The 20,190-nt window shown below is 41.2% G+C and overlaps 1 protein-coding gene across 7 annotated transcripts in view; it reads right to left on the bottom strand.

Moving 5' to 3' along the window:
- Positions 1–20,190, bottom strand: part of Avl9 (AVL9 homolog (S. cerevisiase)) — a 67,998-nt gene that overhangs the window by 15,494 nt on the left and 32,314 nt on the right. For 5 of the 7 annotated variants that reach the window (XR_001232585.1, XR_001232587.1, XR_001232584.1 and 2 more), the window contains exons 11-17: positions 15,423–15,557; positions 13,957–14,176; positions 10,942–11,059; positions 7,988–8,041; positions 7,426–7,514; positions 4,999–5,146; positions 158–434 (exon numbers count right to left, since the gene is read on the bottom strand). Coding sequence is in view for 1 of the 7 variants with exons in the window: in XM_013510145.1 (XP_013365599.1) it covers positions 5,031–5,146; positions 7,426–7,514; positions 7,988–8,041; positions 10,942–11,059; positions 13,957–14,176; positions 15,423–15,557 (732 nt within the window). In the remaining 6 variants the exon portion in view is untranslated. Of the gene's footprint in view, positions 1–157; positions 435–3,905; positions 5,147–7,425; positions 7,515–7,987; positions 8,042–10,941; positions 11,060–13,956; positions 14,177–15,422; positions 15,558–20,190 lie in introns of those variants that run through there. The other 2 variants (XR_001232588.1, XM_013510145.1) reach the window with 2 other exon arrangements.

Below are 20,190 nucleotides of genomic sequence, written 5' to 3'. Positions count from 1 at the left end.
GCACACACTCCTGGGGCCACAGACTGTGTCTGCTTTTTGCACAAAGCTCATCTAAATCCTGTTTTGCAGACGGTATAAGGGAACCATGGTGTGGGGAATAAATATGAAAATGTGCTAACGTCCTCAGTGGAAATGTTGGTGCTGCTGTGAAGCTTACCAGCCCTGGGGAAGCAGGGCGTGCCACTGGCTTTCCATGCCGTCAGTGGTGTGCTGAGACACTGTGACAGGAACAATCTCTTCCCCGCTTCGTGCAGCACTGCGACCCCAGGGCTCCACGGGAGCTACCGGGCTTCCCGCCATCTCCAAAGCCAAGGCACACTGAAAGCAGCATCAGAGGAGACAGTAGCCAAGCACTGAGCCCTTCGCTTCATCCGTGTGTGGCTTACTTAGTGAAGCTGGCACCGTTGTCTGATTGAGAAGTGGGCCGAAAATCACTGGGTACCACGCAGAGCCCATCGAGAAGGACCGGTCGAGTGCATGCAGGACAAAGAGGCTAATTTTATTCTTTTTTTCTTAAAGATACAATAGAAGTTTTACAATTCAGTATGATTTCAACGTGATTTGTAATTTTAATACTTAATGACAACAAAGAACTAATACAAATTATAAAACTACTAGAGAAAAAAAAAAACCCAAACCAAACCAAAACTACCTTTCTGATCAAAACATGGGCTACAGCTAAACTTCTTTAGAACCATTTTGTAGAAAGCTTGAAACTCAAATTTCTAAACTATAGTTAGTTTTGTAACTACTATGTGCCTTCAGCTCATTAATCATACACTTCCTATTTAGGAACTGATCACCAAGTGCCTTGAAACATGTAAGTCTTGATCTTATTTTTCCAGCTATAAAATGCTAATATTTCATGAAAACAACAAAATATTTAAGCACAGAAGCTTTCTGAAAACTTCTATGAACCTCTTCTGGCTCAGTATCTGACCGAAATGTTCAAATGTTTATATTGCACACAAAAAAATTTGAGCAGCATACTATATTTATATGAGAAACTGATAAAAAAAAAAAAAAGACTGGGAAAACCCCCTAAATTTACATGATTTAAATATATAGTTTCTATATCATTAATTAGTATAAGTAAAAAGGTAAACTTTTGAACAGCACAGAAATACAAATGTATTTAGAGGTTTACAAAATATACCCAACCCTTTAGACATGCACATCTTTTAATGTGGAGCCACCACACAAGGGAGTGCTCGTCTCCTTCATAATGAACGCAGGAAGTCACGTGTACAAAGTTACAGGTAGGAAAAGAATAAAGATGCACATTCCTTCTGTTGGAATGGGACATTGGAAATGAGAGGAAAGCAATTCCAATGTTGTGAAGTCTGCACATTTGGAATGAGGAAATTTCTAGCACATGTTCTGCTGTGTGGAGTGACAGCCATCATCAAGTGATCCGGGCAGCATTCTCCTCATGCTTAACGGTGACCAAGGGACTGGGTGGAAAGCAGTGAAAGGTGTGCCACCTCTGACCAGAGAATGCATGCAAATGCAGGCGCCATTTCAGGAGTGCCGGCCAGCTAACTCCCGCAACAGGACCAGGCCACACTCAGCAGCTACCATCCCAACAGGCTACCTCCACACAGGTGCACAGCCACCTGCCTGCGGTTAAGGACGGGGACATCGGCCCCACACAGCACCAAAGGGCTGCCAACCAGCACTGGCTGGGGAAGGCCAAGTGGGTATGAAGCTCATAAAACTTTTCTCCACAGAGTATAAAACGTTAGCAAAACCTTGCCTGCCGGGGAAGAAATACTATAGCTTCATTTAGAAGCTTGAAGCTAGCGGATTAAAATTCTAACTTCCCTCTAAAACAATTCTTCTAACCTTCAGCAGATTAAATACCGCTCTCAAAGTATTTCATTCAGATTTTAAGTACCTTGTTCCTCAGCCACACAATTTCTTCCTCTTCCTAATCTGCTTTGACTGTGGCTTTCCAAAGGAAGTTACTCTAAAAACATTCAATGCTTAGTTACAGAGCTTGGAAAGCAGAAGCCTGAGGAAGTGACATCATACACTCTAGTTTGCTGCCAAGAAAAATAGCTGCTGTTACTGAAAGCAAAGGTAGGTGAGAACTGTTTAGGGCTTGGAGGCCAGTGAGTCACATGAGCCAAATACATATGCAAAGTTTGCGACAGGCAACTTTTTCTATTCCTCTACTCCACACCACAGCTTTACTATTCTCTTCCTTATTTATGCCATTCTCATTACAGTGCCTAAGGGAATATATGAACCAGGGTCTTTTACCAAACACTACTTAGAAGTCATCTGAACAGCGGGGAATCTACTGATAGGCTGCAGATGTCCTCTGTGTGCCCACCTACCTGCAAAGGCTGTCTAACTGTAGCTCCCACCGGCCTAGTCACAGTCTTTGGATGTAAAGTCTTAGGGATCACTGCAGAAAGTGTGGCACCAACAGACCCAGCTTTCTGGTGATCTATCAGAAGATGGCCCAGTACCAGCTCCAGAGCTACACAGCCAGTATCTGGAGTAAGGCACTTCCTCTGGCCTGCCACTTGGCGGGGCTGGAATGCAAGCCTGAGGCCTGTGGGCTCACAGCCAGGGGCAGGCGTCCTGTCCTCAGTGCTGGCCTTGGAAACCATCTCCCAGAACTGAAAGGCAGTACAGGTAGGGCCTTTGCCATCGCTTCTATCTTTTGAGATACTTACTTTATGTTGAAAGCCAATTAATTGTCCACTTTGAAAATTAAACTAGAAGGATTAGTAGAAGATACAATTAAAATACACATTCAAATGGGGAACTAGTGAGCAAAATGTAATTTAATGTGACTTTATGTCACTGGACTAAAAACTACCCATTGGCTGCTTCTGAATAGAGACAGAAGTCTACCCCAGACCCACAAGTCTGGTACCAACAGAATGCCACTCAGCATCTTGCGGCTGGCTAATCCCTCATGGGACACCAGGCAACTCACAGAGCAAACTGCTGGCACCAAACAGGTGATGACAACCACACTGAAACATACTATTACACTCCAACTTGTGGTGTGGCCCTGGGATGAGACAGTCTCAGCACAACCCTGTAGAGAACTTTTTAAGGTTTTGTCTGCTATTACTTTCCTGTTTCAAAAAAAATTTTTTTTTTGAGATAGGGTCTCACTAGGTAGCTCAGGTTGCCTTGAACTCACAGTGAACCTCCTGCCTCAGCCTTCCTGGGATTACAGGCATGTGCCACCACACCCAGCAGCATTCAAATAATACTCCTGGACTTAACTCTCTGGGCTGGAACAAATCAATGGAGTTTTCACATAGAGTCTTTCAACATATCTTTGCTGAGCTTTCAAGTTATTATCCTTAAACAGAAGTATGATTTTTTTAGGTGCACTGGACTTCTGTTCAAAGACAAATTAGGAAACTCAGCTACTTAGATTATGTCCCATGTTCATTTCACATGCCTTAAGAGGATGACTTTATAAATAACTATTTTGTACACGATAAAGCAAATGTAACCAGTGTCCTCAATCAGGCAACTGAATTCCCCAATATTCCTTAGTGCATAAGTAGGTCACACTGAAAAGGCATTTCCCACAGTCCCCTGTTGCTGAAAGGGAGTCTGGTCCCTCAAGGCTGAGAAGCCCATTCCAAGTCCCTAGAAAAGCAGCATGCGAACATGTGAGCTCCAGCAGTGCAGAGCATTAACAAAGGGTACACAGCTGCAGCTGGCAAGCCAAAACCAGGTGTCCTGGGGACAAGTGACAAAGTGCAGGACTTTGGCCTTCCTCTCCTGCCTTGTGGTTTATCAAATGTGAGCTAAACTGAGATTTTTCTTTTTCCTTTTTCCCCCTTTTTTGAGGGGGGAGTGTATTACTGGGGATTGAACCTAGAGCCTTCCCAATGGGCAACATCCTGAGCCTTTATTTTTATTTTTCAGACAGAGCTAAGTTGCAAAGTTGCCCAGGTTGAAATCCTCCTGCCTCAGCCTCCCAGAGTTCTGGGATTAAAGCTGTACATCATCATCACTGGCTGAGATTTCTCTTTCAGCTTTATGAATCATTTTGCTTTTCTTTTATAAAGACTTTTAGAAGGAGGCAAGGACTGATTGCAGGAGGATTTTCAGTCAGGGAAGCAAGAAGGCCAAGTGCCTGGAAAAGCTTTATGAGTAAGAGGAAGAAGAAACCTGTAGGTTTGTCAATAGGGACAGGAAACTAGAAGTCAAGAAGAAGAGGGCACAAACTTTGGATTAAAAAATGCTGGCAACGACTGACACATGACCAGAGTTGACAAAACTAATGTATGGGTGTTTGAAAGCGCTGAACAAAGACTAGCCAACGTCAAACCACTCACCACTGTGACTGTCCAAACAGTTTCTCTGTCCACTTGCTCTGACACGGTCAGCAGGGGCAGGAGAGCACAGGACACTCCCTGTGGCCTCAAAGCAAGTGTGCAGGAAAGAACAAATCAACCACCTGAAAGCACTCTATGCACAGAACTCCTGCTCTGTCTTGCAGTTCTTGGAAGAAGTGAACTAATCAGTGTGTTTTGTGGCTAGGAAATACCTTAAAAAAAAAATCCTAGAACTCAGGAAAACAGTAACGGCTGGATTTACGGCCCTTTACCCTTATAAGCACATTGTACAGCCAACATCACAGAAATTAAAAATAGTAATATAACTTAATTTTAGCAAATATAAATTAAAATGGGTATCTATATATTCAGAAGCAAAACAACAAAATTTACATTAAAACTTTTCTAAAGTAAACATATACAATCTCTGAACTTAAGGAATTCATTAGAAGGCTTACTGCACGTTTTAGGCTCAGAATGAAAGAGAAGTAGTCAATTTAAAGGTCAACCTGGAGTCCATCCCTGCTGTGCCTATGACCTCATCTTCTCCGCATCCTATGATGTTTGTCAGACTGAGTGCAGCTGTCCATGTAAACAGTTCCAGGTTTAAGCCCCTGCTGTGGCCCTGTGACTGGGGAAAGCGAGGCCGGGGGCACAGGTGGCCAGGAGCACTTACACCTAAGAAAGTGACGCAGCTTCTTCCATGGCTCAGGGCTTCCCATCGGGGGGCTCGGGGAGACTCTGAGGTGTGGAAGTGGTGAAGGTCGAAAGCCATGAAGACATAGCTGTCTTTGCAGTGGAAAATGCTCCTCCAACCGACTGGCCTGGTGGAAAGCAGAGGAAAAAACACATGAACTGTGAAAGATGAAGGCTTATCAATCAATACATGGTGACTCATATACCAATATGTCAATAAAACAATGAATTTTCTGATTTCAAAACAATCCCTTCCATAAGAAACTGGTTTCTTGGTGTAGGAGCCCACTCTAGGAACTCTGAATGTATTCATGAACCTGTGCTAGTGCTGCTGCTGGCTGTCCACGAGAACTATCTGGATTGCCTAAGAAGTGAAACATGCTCTCTGTACCTTGAACATCACACTGATAATCAATACCACCTATACAGGGAAGGGTGATTAAGCAGACTTAGAGAAATTTGCTTTTAGCATCTACAACTGGTAGATTAAAGCCATACAGCACTCAATCTGCCTCAGGTCTATCCTGTTCTAAAGAACATCTGAAAAGTTGAGGCTAATGTGAAGTTACATAAATTGAATCATTACTCTTACAGAGCAGAACATGGAAGAACTTGGTCTTAAGAGTTTAAATACTGGTAGCAACCTTCCCTAAACACCAAATACAGTAGTCTTCCCTTGCCTGTGGTTTTACTTTCTACAACTTTAGTTACCTGTGGTTTGAAACTATTAAATGGAAGATTCCAGGGGCTGGGGATTTAGCTCAGCAGCACAGTGCCTGCCTGGCAAGTGCAAGGTCGTGAGTTCGAGTCCCAGTACCAGAAAAAAAAAAAAAACCGGAAGATTCTAGAAATAATTTTCAAGTTTTCAGCTCACACTGTACTGAGCAGGGTGACATTTTGCTCTGCCCAGCCCCATCCTGCCTGCACTGAGTCTGCTCTTATGCAGCGTGTACAGGCTGTGTGTGCTGCCTGTGAGGCACAGGCCATCACCTGGTTATCACGCAGACCATCAGGCGGTACAGTGTATGGCCCAGTAACTTCACAGCAGTCCTGAGGCAAAAAAGCAATGTGTTGGCCACTCAGATTGCCAAACAGAAGCTGTCAAGTGCTTCTTAAGGGAAAAGGTGAAGGTATAAGCTCTCTGGTGAGACAAAGCACATTCATATAACTTTTACCGGGAACCGAACTCACGACATTGCGCTTGCCAGGCAGGCGTTTTGCCTCTGAGCTCAATCCCCAGCCCCTCACATAACTTTTATGATAGTGTATTTGCATGCTGGCTCCATTTTAACATTATTATTATTAATTGCTTATTGCACTTAGTTTATGTTAAATTAAAAATATTGCAGCAAGATTTTTAATCTTGTATTCCATTTTTGGGGTTTTTTGGAGACAGGGTCTTGATATGTAGTGCCAGCTGGCCTTAAATTCACAGCAATCCTCCTGCCTCCGCCTCCTGAATGCTGGGATTACAGGTGTGCACCACCACGCCTGGCTTATATTCCATTTTATTATAGAGCTTTGCAGATTTTCTGTTTCTTACTGCATCAGTTTTGTAATTTGAGTCTTTTAAGTTAGTTTTATATTTTATCTGTGTTGTCAAATTGGTTGGCATAAAATTGTTTACAATATCCCCTTAACCTTTTAATTTCTGTAACATCTGTACTGATGTCCCTTTGGTTTTTTGAGAAGGGACGCACTATGTAGTTCAGGCTGGACTTGAACTCATTATGTAGCTGAAGCTGGCCTCCAACTCACAGTGATCCTCCGGCCTCAATCTACCTCAAAATCCCAAGCGCTGGGGTTACAGGCATGCACTTCTTCATTTCTCATACTCATCATTTGTGTCTTCTCTTTTTTTCTTTATCAGTTTACAGAAGTTTTATAAATATGAATCATTTTTTTTTTTAAATCAACTGTTATTTTGTTCATTTTCTTTACTGTGTGATACTACCTTAGCAAACAGCAGCTCCTCTGGCCTACTTTATTATGAGTATCTGCTGTTTCTAAAGAACTGAATGTAGCTCAAGGAGCAGGGACAAAATTCCCATGAAGCTTCAATTCTGGGAACAGAACAGTGAACTTATCAGGATATTTGAGTAATACCCATCAGATATGTGAAATTTGCTGAACTCTGATATTATTTAGTATCATAATGACTTTCTGGCTGGGAACACAGTTCAGTGCCACAGTGCCTGCCTGGCAAGCACAAAGTCCTGAGTTCGATTCCTGTACCAAAAGGAAAAAAAAAGACAATAACTTTTGAACAAGAGAAAGATTTTTTTAAAAAGCCTTGATTATGTCATACACAAATTTCTACAACTTTTTCTCTTTATCAATTACATACTGAGCACAGAAATAGATATTCAGGACTCTAAACTGTTCCTGGCTAATGGTCATGCCTTACCTACAGCTTTTCCTGTTTGTACCACATTTCTGCTGGTTGTAACCATGGCGTTTCCAATTTTTTTGCCACGTTCACTATTTTGAACAGAACTGAAAAAAGGACAGAAGTGTTAATATAACTAAAAAAAATCTCACACAGGCATGCACATACATTAACCATTCTATAACCATCCCAAATCAGAATTACTAAGAAGGTGAATTATTTGTTAGAAAATTTATGAACTTTTTAAATGTATGAATTTTCAGTATAGACTAAAAAAATACAGGCGAACCAAAAAGTGGGGAGGACACAAATATGGTTAAATCTCCTCGTAAGATTTGGTTTGCTAAAGACACTTCCCCCAAATACGGGCAAGTCCTGCTATTAGTTTACACCATTTCCATGGAACAGAAGTGTTTTCACTTGAAACACATACACTGCTGAGCTAGAGAATGTTATGCACATATTTGGTTACTGTTTGAAGCACAAGTCTATTAAGAAGAGAAAATTCCTAATGAGCAGCAAAATACATGGCATAAATTCAGGTAGAAGAATTTTTCTCATATTCTTTCTAAGTACTTACTGTGAGAATCTTAACTTCATGTCCGACATGGAGTACTGGCCTTGAAATGGATGGCTGGAAAACAAAAACGTTTGAGTTTACGTTATGATGGTTTTTTTTTTTGGTTTTGTTTTGTTGTTTTAACCAGCAAAGCTGTGAAGAGTTATCCCAAGAAAATGAAAGTACTGGTAAATCTCTCAGGGTGACACAGCCAAGTGGTAGCACTCCAAATCTGCTATGAGGAAAGTAGGCTTGGACCCCAGCTCTTCCTTTATGCTACATGAATCAAAGAGTGTACATAACCCTTCTGAGCATTAGTTTCCTCCTTGTTGTGTGTGTGTGTGTGTGTGTGTGTGTGTGTGTGTGTGTGTTGGGGGACTGTGGCTGTGTTTGTACCATCCTGATATTCTGGCTTTTGCTCTGGGGTGAGGGCCCAAGTATCAACATTTCTTTCTTCTTCTTTTTTTTTTTCTTTTCTGAGACAGGATCCCTCTTGTCCAGGCTGGCCTCATATTTCAGAGTTCAAGGGATCCTCCTACGTGAGGTTCTCCAGTAGCTGGGACTACAGGCATGTGCCACTGTGCCTGGCCACCAACGTTTTTTAAAAGCTTCCCAGGACAGTCAGGGTTAGTCACTGATTTAGATCATGGTCATGGGTTGTACCTTGATCCTGGTCATCTTATAAAAGTGTTGTATTGGTCGTGAAGAGATCTGTGGGTGGACCAAAAAAAATTCATACTTTGTCACATAGAAAAGCAACTCAAGATGCAGTTCTTGGCTGGGGATGGTGGAACATATCTATAATCCAAGCACTTGGGAGGCTGAGGTAGGAAGATCATTGTGAGTTTAAGGTCAACCTGGGCTACATAGTGAGACCCTGTCTCCCAAAACAAAACAAAACAAAACAAAGCAGTTCTTAAAAATGGTACTATGCTTTAGGAGGGAATTCTTAGTCTTACCTTCCTACTTCTATTACATGAAAGGAAATGCTACATTAAAAAAACAAACAAACAAAAACCAGGGGACCAAGGGAGGAGGTTTGTTTTAATCCATGACTTTGAGGTCAGCCTCGACAATATAATAAGACTACATCTACATCTGAAAAAAAAAAAAAAAAAAAAAACCCACAAAAAAACAAGACACACACACAAACCAAAAAAACACACAACTTGATTATAGACTATACTCTCGGCCAAAGTAACTGCACTTAACACTTCCTCCTCTTCCAGACTCCTCACCCAGACCTAGACAGCTCAGAGGTTACATGGCTACTCTTTCTCCTCCAGAAAGTCTGTGTTAAGGAAAAAACATGCCTGCTACTTGTTTACTGAGGGGCTGGATTTCTTAATCTTTAGAAATTTGCAGAAGGGGTTCCATAGATCTTAAAACTGCAATTAATTTGGAGTAAATTATATTTTCTGATAACAACCGAAGATCTTCTTCAGCCTTCTTTTACCTAGGTAACCTCAACTTCTTTAATTTTTTTTAAGCACTATTTTAGCCTTAGGTAGCTCTCTCTAGCTAAGCCTCCCATGGCCTGACCAATGAGTGCACAGATAGCTGGTCAGGTCTTAGGCACCAGAGGTGGGAGGTGCATGGATGCCCCACATGCAGAGGCCTCTAAGCACCAGGCCAGGGCCCCAGCACAGCAGCCCCTCAGTCCCCCAAAGCACACTCAGAACAGACGACTCTGAAGTCTTAGCCTTTCATTTGACATCACTAAGTGGTTTATTTTTTTGGTCTGTTTGAGACAGGGTCTCGCTATGCAGTTCAGGCTGGCCTTGAGCTCACTTTGTAACCCAGGCTGGCCTTGAACTCCCAACAATCCTCCTGCCTCAGCCTCCTGAGTGCTGGGATTACAGGCGTATGCCACTACACCCAGCCACTAAGTGGTTTTGCCTTTTCATTTTCTATGTTTTTACCCCAATGGCTATTTAGGTTTTTGCTGTAGCCCAATATGAGAACTAAATTCATGAAAACAAGTATGAACCTAGTAATTTTTCTTGCCAGATGGCAGAAAGCTTAACAGACACATTCTGTGAAGCCTTTTCACACCCTCCCTCCCACACGACGCACCTCCAGGCTGCTCTGGCTCATCTCTTTTTGTCCAGAGACATTCTTTCCAGTGCCCCTTCAGTGACTACTCTACTTTAGCTAAATAAAGTTCACCCTGGCTCCAAAAGAGTATGGTAATGAGGACAAAGCTGGCGTTTGCCTATTTTCTCACTAAGTGTAAAATACAATGAAAAATGTCAGTATATCCTTGTATTTTTAAAAACATTTAATCTTTTAAAGTATGTCTTCAGTTGATCTTGTTAACCTCGACTGACATACTCACACCCAGATGTTACTGTTACTGGTATCAATGTACAGTATGCCTATTTTTTTTTTTTTTTTTTTTGGCTTTTTGAGTCAGGGTCTTGCTATGCAGTTCAGGCTAGCATTGAGCTCACTTTGTAGCCTAGGCTGGCCTCAAACTCACAACAATCCTCCTGCCTCAGCCTCCTGAGTGCTGAGATTACAGGTGTGCGCCACCACGCCTGGCTCCGGTATGCCTTTTTCTGCCTATGCAGGGTAAAGCCTTTGTCCAATGTTCCAGAGCGGAGCGTATTAACTGTGTTGAATGTTAGAATACAAAGGGTTTCCCTCCAGGCTTCTCCCTCATTTGACCATTCTGCTGAAGTGTAGCTCCAGAGAAAGGGACAAAACCTGCCAGTATCTCCCCTCTGAACTATACCAAGAGCTGGAAAAATGTTAAGAGCTTCCTATGGTGCTCTGTGCTTTTTGTATAAAAACTTAAGAATATGAAAGCAGTTTTTAACCTGCTTTTCTATATGAAGGATCCTTTTTACAGCCCACTTAAGATAATTCTTGAAGACAGTCACAATATCAAAAACACAATTCTCTTTGTATTGGGCACCTAAAGCAATTGGTTTATGTAGTATTATCTACTGGTCTCCAGAAGATGTGCTTACTTTGGATTTATTTCTGCAAGTGCTGGGTGCTTGTTGCTGTTCCATACCCTGTAGTTGTGAGTATTCTTCCAGGCTGTAACAAAAGTGGTCCCATAGTCCGATAGTATCTTTTCATTATCTGTCAAGTAAACATTTGAAAGAAGTTGAGCTGGACTGTGGCCATTCAGGGACATGAAGATTAACAACAACAAAGGGTAAAGAAATGGCTTTATCCACCCGCCCACCCAGTTTTGTTTTGTTTTGTTTTTGAGATAGCCTACCAGATGTCAGGAAACTTTGGGTCTAGTTCCAGAAATCCTGTTAAGAAGCTATGTGGTCTTTGGCAAGTCACTTAATCACTCAGAACTTATTTTTTCCTAACTGGAAAATAAGAGGGTTGAGCCAGACATTTTCCAAGGTTCCTTACAACTCCAAAATGTCTGCATGTTCTCCTTCCCATTATGAGGACAGCATTATTTATTAAACAAAAATCTATAGGCTTGACAGTGAATAAACACACTGGTTCATACATATGGAGAAAGCAATTAGGATATCTTCCTATATTTTCACAAATGTCATTTTCTTCTACAAAAATATTAAGATGGAATACATCTGATTGGTTTAGCAATTATTTTCTATTCTTCAGGCTGTATCTCACTACTTGTTGCTTTATCCTTGAGATTCCAAGCATTTCACTGTCAAAATGCTTAAAAGTAAGAATGGGGTGCTTCACAGTCAATGCCTAAAAGCTTTCAGCTTTATCAATACCATGTGAAAGCTTCAATTGGGAAAAAGGAAATGTTTGGAGAACTGATTCAAATGATTATAGTGTTTCATAAGATACAACTGAAAAATATCATGAATGTTTAAAATTTTTAAAAGATTTATTACAATAAGGCAAATTATCACAAATCCCCAACAAAATACTCTGTCTTTGAATACACTTATCGCATGCTTCTTTCTGAAGCAGTTCTGAAGTCCTCTTTCGTGAGTGTCCTTAGTTGCTCTGTCCTAGCTGTCGTAATGAATTTAATTGTTTGAAAACGTTTCCCTTTCATGGTCATTTTGACTTTGGGGGACAGCTAGAAGTTGCACAGGGTCTAATTCAATGAATAAGGTGGGTGAGGATACACTGTCATGCTTTTACTTCCCCTTTTTTTTTTCTCTTTCTGGTACTGGGGATTGAACTCACAACCTTGCGCTTGCCGGGCAGGCGCTGTGCTGCTGAGCTAAATCCCCAGCCCCACTGTCATGTTTTTACATGCCTCCCTTTCTTTGAATGGCACTCGGCAATAGCACCCACCAGACACTTCTTAAAGACACTCATGAGGGGGCTGGGGGTACAGCTCAGCGGCACAAGTGACTGCCTGGCAAGCACAAGGTCCTGAGTTCGATTCCCAGTAGCACAAAAAAAAAAAAAAAAAAACATTCATGAAAGAAGACGCCCAGAACTGCTTCAGAAAGTAGGGAGAATAGGGGGACATGTGTATTTAAAGAGACAGGGAGAATTCCGAGGGGAGTTCACAGCAATGTGTCTTACCATAATACATTTTAAACATTCACTATACATTTTGATCATCGCTTGTGTATTAATCACATGTTGCTCTGAAGGCACAATAAGGTACCTTCCATTGCTGAGAAACAAAGAGTAAGAGATGCACAGTTCTATCTCCAACATAAAAACATTCCTCTAAGAACATCTCTCATTTATTGGGCTCAATTTCCTCTCTTGATCTTGTTAAGGGCATGGGCTGGAGCCCGACTGGGTTTAAATTCTAGCTCCGCCTCTTAACCAGCTGGATGCGCAAGCTACTAAGCTTTCTGCAGCTCACTCTCTCCTGTATCTTGGGGAGGACAAGGTATCTACCACCAGAATTGTTGAGGATAAGATGAATTATTAGGTATAAAGAGCTTAGCACAGATTTCTACATAGTAAATCTTCAAATAAAAAGTTTGCTAATACTATTCAGTGCTTTATGGGCTCCCAAGCAATATTTTTAAGAAGTAAATTAATTATTCATGAAGCCAAAAAACTAATAAAGAGCCTGTGTTTTCTCTGAAGACTGCTGAATGAATCTGGGTCAGATTACTTGTGTCTCAGTTGCTACATTTATAGAGGCAGCAGAAAACATCCCACTAACAAATAAGGACTTGCTTGTTATATTCCCTTTACAAATGATGAACTGCCCAAAGCCTGTATTTAAAACTGTATGCTGCAGGAAGAACTAAACTGAGATGAGGTCGTAATAGTACTGATTTTAAAAACTTGCTGACACAACACCGTGAATGTACTTTAATGCCACTGTGGAATTATCTATTTAAAAATGTTAAACTGAGCATGGCAGTACATGCCTGTGTTCCTAGTACTGGAGGCTGAAGCAGAAGGACTGCAAGGAACTTAGTGACTTGGCGCGACCCTGTCTTAGAATAATATAATAAAACGGCTGACGCTGGGCACAGTGGCACATGCCTGTAATCCCAGTACTTGGGAAGCTGAGACAGGAGGATCACTGTGAGTTGGAGGCCAGCCTGGGCTCCAAAGTGAGTTCAAGGACAGCCTAAACTACACAATGACATCCTGACTCGAAGGGGGGCGGGCACCTGAGGATATAGCTCAGTGCTGTTACTTGCCCCAGTTTGACCATTTAATAGGAACAATAATATTCCTTAGAGTGGGGTATAAATTTGAAGGTTTACTCACTCAGAATGTGTTTTTCATTGAGTGACAAAAATCAGTATTTATTGTCTTCACATAGGCTTGTGTTTCTATCATAAAGTACAAAAAAGTTCCAGAAAAGGTATTTAAAGAGATCCATTTTTGCAAAAGGACTACTAAAAACACCATGGAAGCCAGGCACAGTGTGCAAATCCTAAATATATACAAAGGAAAAGGTCTGGAGGGATACAAAGTATTCAAAATATTAAGAATCTCTGTGTGAGAAGATAATAGGATTTTCTATAGTATGTTTTTGTGCAGTTTAAAACATCCTAAATGTTGTAACAAAAAAAGCAGCTCTGTACCCCCAAGTTTCTCACCTAGATGTAGTGTGGCAGCCAGCAGGGCATGGATGTAGACTGCAAACTGGGCCCGGATCCACTCATCACCTCCCTCCCAGCCTGTGCCGTCCAGGAAGACGTCATCTCGGTTCTCGGTCACATGCCTGACCAGATAATCTGCAAACCTGAGGTCTGCAGTGGTTGGGTGAAGCAGCTTCCTGAGTTCTGGGTCTTGGATCTGGATCAGAGCTTCTTCTACCTAAAGAGTACCCAGGTACAAGTCAGAGTCTGGGCATTCAGGCAGATACCCATGCCATACTTTAAAGAGCAACTACTGGGAAGTTGGAGATGGAAATAAATAACAGCACTCTCAAAAGGTGAGTCTAAGCTGGGTGTGGTGGCTCACACCTGTAATCCCAGCACTCTGGAGGCTGAGGCAGGAGGATCGTTGGGAGTTCGAGACCAGCCTGGGCTACAAAGTAAGCTCAAGGCCAGCCTGAACTGAATGGCGAGACCCTGTCTCAAAAAGACCAAAAAAAGGTGAGTCTAAGAAACAGATTTTTACACTAAAGCTTTTTTCTTTTTCATTTAAAAAAATGTTTCTTTTCTCCTTTAAAGACAATGTATGTATATACACACTATTTTGAATTAGAAAAGGATTCTTGTTGATTGTATTCTGGAAAATATAGAGATACACATACACTAAAATCACCTTTATCTCACCCACAGAAATGAATTTAAGTATAATTCTTCAAAAGTTTGCCTTTTGAATGTATACTTTAGAATATTTTTATGATATACAGAGAAATATCCATAACTTACATGTTAAAGTAAAATAATAAACACCCATGAGCCTCCTCAAACTTCTCCACTAGCGTGGACCAATGCTGCCATCTGTACTTCCTGTCCTGGGCCGTATATACATTTTTCCTTCCTCAAATTCAAGATCAAAATAAATATAACTTGAACTCTTGGATTTTTCATTTATTATATTATAATCATTTTCCCATAAAGCCTATACTTTGTGTCAGAAACTACAACACTGTGTGGCTAAAATTTTTTTCTTTTTTAAAAAATTACTTCAATTATAAAATTAAACAAATTATTTAAAATTTTCAATATTCTAGTAAGATATCAAATATGTACTCTTAGCTTCCTTAATATTAAGAAAGCATTAAATAAGCTAGAAGGATTCAAACTATTTGAACAATAATTTTAATAATCTTGAGATCACAGTAGGCTCATACCCATGTCCTGTTTCTTAGCTTCCTTAGATATAAAACAGACGGTAACAACATCTCTGCTTAATGTTACCTCTCCCTCATAGGGCTGTTACGAGAATTTGATGGGTTAATGTACATAAAGCACTTAGGATGCCCGATCCAGCAAGCAATTATTACCCTATTATTAGTGTTGTTATATTATAATATTATATATAAACTACATTTCAGAAAGGAACACATGGGCCAGCATGGCTGAGCACATGCGCTCAGACGTAAACATACTTCCACAATGGCATCGCTGAGATGTTTCTGTTGTCGAAAAAGGATGTTAGTAGCTCCAGCAACAAATCCCCGAACGGTGACATCAGAGAGAAGGTGATGCTGCTGCAGAGCCATGTAAGGCAAGCACAGATAACCCTATGGATTACAAGAACACCAGAAAATATCAGGAAGGTAAATGAATGGCTCCTTCTCTAGTCAAGCTACCAGCAGGAGGGTGGACAGTCACAGAATCACCCATCTCCCTGCTTGGCCCCAGGTGGCTCATATTTAACTCACTCCTGCAGAATTCAGGCACCTTGGAATCAGCTTATCTTCTGTATAAATGGCCAAATATTGGTGAGGTGTTTAACATGAGGGTTCTCTTACTTGACCACTTTATTTTTGGTTCAATGTAAAAGCCTGTACAGTAAGGAATTGGACTTTTTTATTTAGAAAAATGTTAAGTCCCTTAAAAAGTACTGTATGTCATCTAGCAGAAAACTTAAAGACACATGTATCTGCATATAATTTCCAAAATACAATTACAAGAAGAGCAAAGTACCGTACTGTCTTGTCCTACTGCTAAAAATCACACAAAAAGGGGCTGGGGATTTAGCTCAGTGGCAAAAGCGCCTGCCTGGCAAGCGCAAGGTCGTGAGTTTGGTTCCTGGTACCGGAGAAAAACCAAAAAAAAAAAAAAAATCACACAAAAAGTCGAGACATTTGTTTATATTTTAAAGGAAAAATGACACTGGCAGTAATTGTGGATTTAGTTAGTTTTCACTTGAATTGTATTTTAAATAGCACTGTCTTAAAAATTATAGTTTAGCCAGTTGTAGTGGCACACCCCTATAATCCCAGAACTCGGGAGGCTGAGGAAGGACGATTGCCATGAGTTTGAGCCCAGTCTGGACTACATAGTGAGTTCAAGGACAGCCTAGAATATACCACAAATAAACAAATAAAAGAATTACCTCAGTAGGCATTTGAGTAAACAAAAATCAAACTGAAACAAATGAAACAAATTTACAAAATCCCCAAATACCCCAGCATACTTCCTGAGCAAAGGTGTCAACAGTAGAATGATTTCCCAAGAATGGATATGAAATTTCTGAAAGATCCTACATCTGAACAGTGGCATGGCTTGTGTATGAATCCAGGAGGGCAGAGTTGCTGAGCCCCTGAACTTGGTTTTAGCCTCAAATTCTATGGTAGTTTTCCTTTTCCACTTCTCATTACTGAGTACAGGTGTCCAGATGATACATCCAATAATTTGATTACATCCTGACATAAGTCTAAGGACAGGAGCTACACTTTGTTTTTTTGTTTTTTGTTTTGTGGTACCAGGGATTGAACTCATGACCTTGTGCTTGCCAAGCAGGCGCTTATGCCACTGAGCTATATCCCCAGCCCAGGAGCTACACTTTGAATGACTCCAGATTCTTCACTGCAATTAGGGCGCTCCTTTGTGCCTGACAGATGGTGGTTAAGTACTTAATATGGTAGAGAAGACTTCCAGAAGTTGGAATATAGGTCTAGTAACTTGATTTTATTGTTATCCTTCAGAGTTTCTTTCCAATAATAAAAGCAGCAAAGATCAATCGTGACTATGAATTAGAGTTTCTTAGTATAACGCTTCTCAATTCAGGTGTCTTGGTACTAATACTCAAAGGATAGAACATTGATCCTCATTGAGAACTGCTCGGTTGGAACAGTTGGTTTAGGGCTCATGATTCCTGCTTGACTTATGGGCTATGTATCTAAAAGCAACAAATGGCTTCACCACCTGCAAATCCCTTTTTCCAAACTATTACAATATTGAATGCTCTTTCACACTTGATTTGGTCCCCAGAGAACACCCACTTCCCAGTTAAGTGTGAGAATCCTTGATAAAAGTACTCTCAGAACTGCCATTACAAAAGATTTATACTGCAAAACAGTAGTAAGAGAGTTAGTTGCTGACAGTGCCACATTTCGTAACAGATTCTGTTAGCAAAGAAAAGTCTATCATCAACAGTGGGATTCTTGGCTAAGTACAACAGCATCAAAACTAAGAAGCACTCTATTTTTTAAAAAAATAAGGGGCTAGGAATGTAGCCCAGTGGTGAAGCACTTTGCTTACCATGTGTGGAGCCTTGGGATCAATACCGAGTAACACAAACCACACACACACACACACACACACACACACACACACACACACACACTTACCCATGAGCACAAAGTTACTAAGTTTATCTGTAAGGAATACTATGTAAAAAGAAAATAAGGGCAGAAAAATGGATATGGTCTGCTTCTATTTGTGTAAAAAGGAAGAGGATTTTCCTATGTACTTGTTTATACACAACATATCCTCCAAAGGAAATGTAAGACATTTGGTAATAATACTTACCACCCCTGGAGAGGACAGCCAGGCAGCGTGTGTGGGATGGAAGGGAGACATTTTTTTGAGGCAGGGTCTTGCTATGTAGTCCAGGTTAGCTTTGAACTCTTACCACTCCTGCCTTGGCCTCCCAAGTGCTGGGATTACAAGTGTATGGGAGCCACCAAACCTGGCAGAAACACTTCTTAAATTTTTGTTTTTCTGGTGCTGAAGACTGAATCTTGTGCATTCTCAGCACACATTCTGCCACTGAGCTACACTCCTAGCCATGAAGACATTTTATTATAGGTGCTCTGAAAACTTTGACTATTGAACTATGTGGAAACATTACATATTTATAAAATTGTTTCAAATAGTAGTTCTCAAAATAGTTTTAAAACTTTGTCATTAATCAGTTCAGCCTAAGTTTTCTAATAGCCTTTAATGCATGACAGTGGCAAGAGCTTGGGTTTGCCCCTCACAGGAAGCAGCCTCCACACCCAACCCTTTCTTGGTTTTCCACTCTACTAGGACAATTTCACTTTTGGAAACTGTAGTATATAATAGTTAAGAAAAGACAAAATACAAGAACACAAAACAGTAAGAACTGAGCAAACATCACTAAGATATTCACACACCCATATTCATAGCAGTTTTATTCACAGTAGCCAAAAGGTGGTAGCAACCCCAGGGTCCATTGGAAGAAGAATGAAGATGTGGCTTCTACACACAGTAGGTCCCCTGGAGCCTTAATAAGGAAGGAAATCTGTCATGTGATACCTACAGCACAGATGAACCCAAGGATACAGAATTATCATGAGCTGCTGGGATAAGGAGGTGCAAAAGCACAGTGAGCCTCATCTCATGTGACATGGAGAAAGTGAGAGGTCCAACTACTGATGGAGATCACCACAAGGCAGCCCTGAACAAGACTTAAATTAACTAACTGACTTTCCATTTTTATTTGTGAGTCTGTCCAAGGCCTAAGTTCCTTGTCTGGGGATGGGTGGTGGACTCATAGTAAGTGACCCTCTGTAAATCACTAATCCCCACTAAGGCCTGTAATGGCAGATGAAGCCAGAAAGCCTCAAAGGATAAGACAAGGTCACAACCAAGGACACTGGGATCTGATCTTAACTAGATAAAGTCTCTAGCCTCAGGCATCTCACTCCTGGGTGGATTAACTTAATGCCCTACTTGGAGAAGTTCTTGAGTGGTTCTGCCCTTCTTGAGTACTCCCCTCCCTTCTTCTGATAACTAAATAAATACAGGCCACCTAGAGAAGGCCTTGGTCTTAGCCCTGAGAATCTTGAATTCTGTGAGAGGGCTTTGATCTTTCTGAAGCCCTGAAATCATTTCACTTGCCTCTCTTTATGCAGGCTTCACTGTATACTTGTTCGGGAGATTGCAGACTTGATCAAACCACAATAACTAAGAGATATTATTAACCTGATAAACTACAGCTTGGCTTTCTCTTGTATTCTGTTGGAGAACAAGCAGGTCACAAGCACCGCTGTCTCCCTAGGTGTTATGGCTTGTGTCTAGATGTCCCCCTAAAGCCTCATGAAGTCACAGTCAGTGGGCTTTCAGAGGTGGCTGAATTTACAGTTTGACTGATTCATGGTCTAATGCTGAGATTAAGGGTATGAGTGCTACACCCACCTAAGGGCAGGTAGCCTGCATATAAGGGATAGAAAGAGGTTTGTTGCTCTTTCTCTTGTTGCTTTTGCTGTCTTCTGCTGCCATGAACTGTTGCTCCTCTGCTATGTGCCACCCTGCCTTGGAGCCAGCCGATTATGGACTGAAACTTGTACAAACTGTGAGCTAAAAAACAAAACAAAACAAAACTGTGAGCTAAATAAATTCTTCCTCCCTTAACTTTGAGTGTCAGATATTTTGTCTCAGCAATGAGAAAAATAACTAAAACACTAGGGCAGGGAGGCCAATTCTCTCTAACACTCATCCATGGCTTTAAGTGGAATCCCCACCCCAAATCTCCACACACATGTTGATGTGGAAATGCAAAGGGCCACGAGACTCCTGAAGAACAGAAGCAAGCCAGGAAGACTTCTCCACAGTGACAGCACTGTGTGCAACCATTCACAGATAGACAAATGCACATGGAACAGCAAGCATCCAGAACAGGTGCCCTACTTGACTGCACACAGATATCAGTTCCAGGCAGCTAAAACTTGAAATGTGCAAGGCAAAACTATGTTTTACAAAAATAAGGAAATGTTTTTAAGATCCTGGAGCAGGAGAGGATTTTTTACTTTTTGTCTTTTTTGAGACAGGGTCTTGCTATGCAGTTCAGGCTGGCCTTGAGCTCACTTTGTAGCCCAGGATGGTCTCGAACTCCCAATGATCCTCCAGCCTCAGCCTCCCAAGTGCTGGGATTACAGGCATGTGCCACCATGCCCGGCTTTT

Source organism: Chinchilla lanigera, unplaced genomic scaffold, assembly GCF_000276665.1.
Source record: "Chinchilla lanigera isolate Chin_1 unplaced genomic scaffold, ChiLan1.0 scaffold00216, whole genome shotgun sequence".
In the NCBI taxonomy this organism is placed as follows: Eukaryota; Metazoa; Chordata; class Mammalia; order Rodentia; family Chinchillidae; genus Chinchilla; species Chinchilla lanigera.
This window is presented reverse-complemented; position numbering and strand designations above follow the sequence as displayed.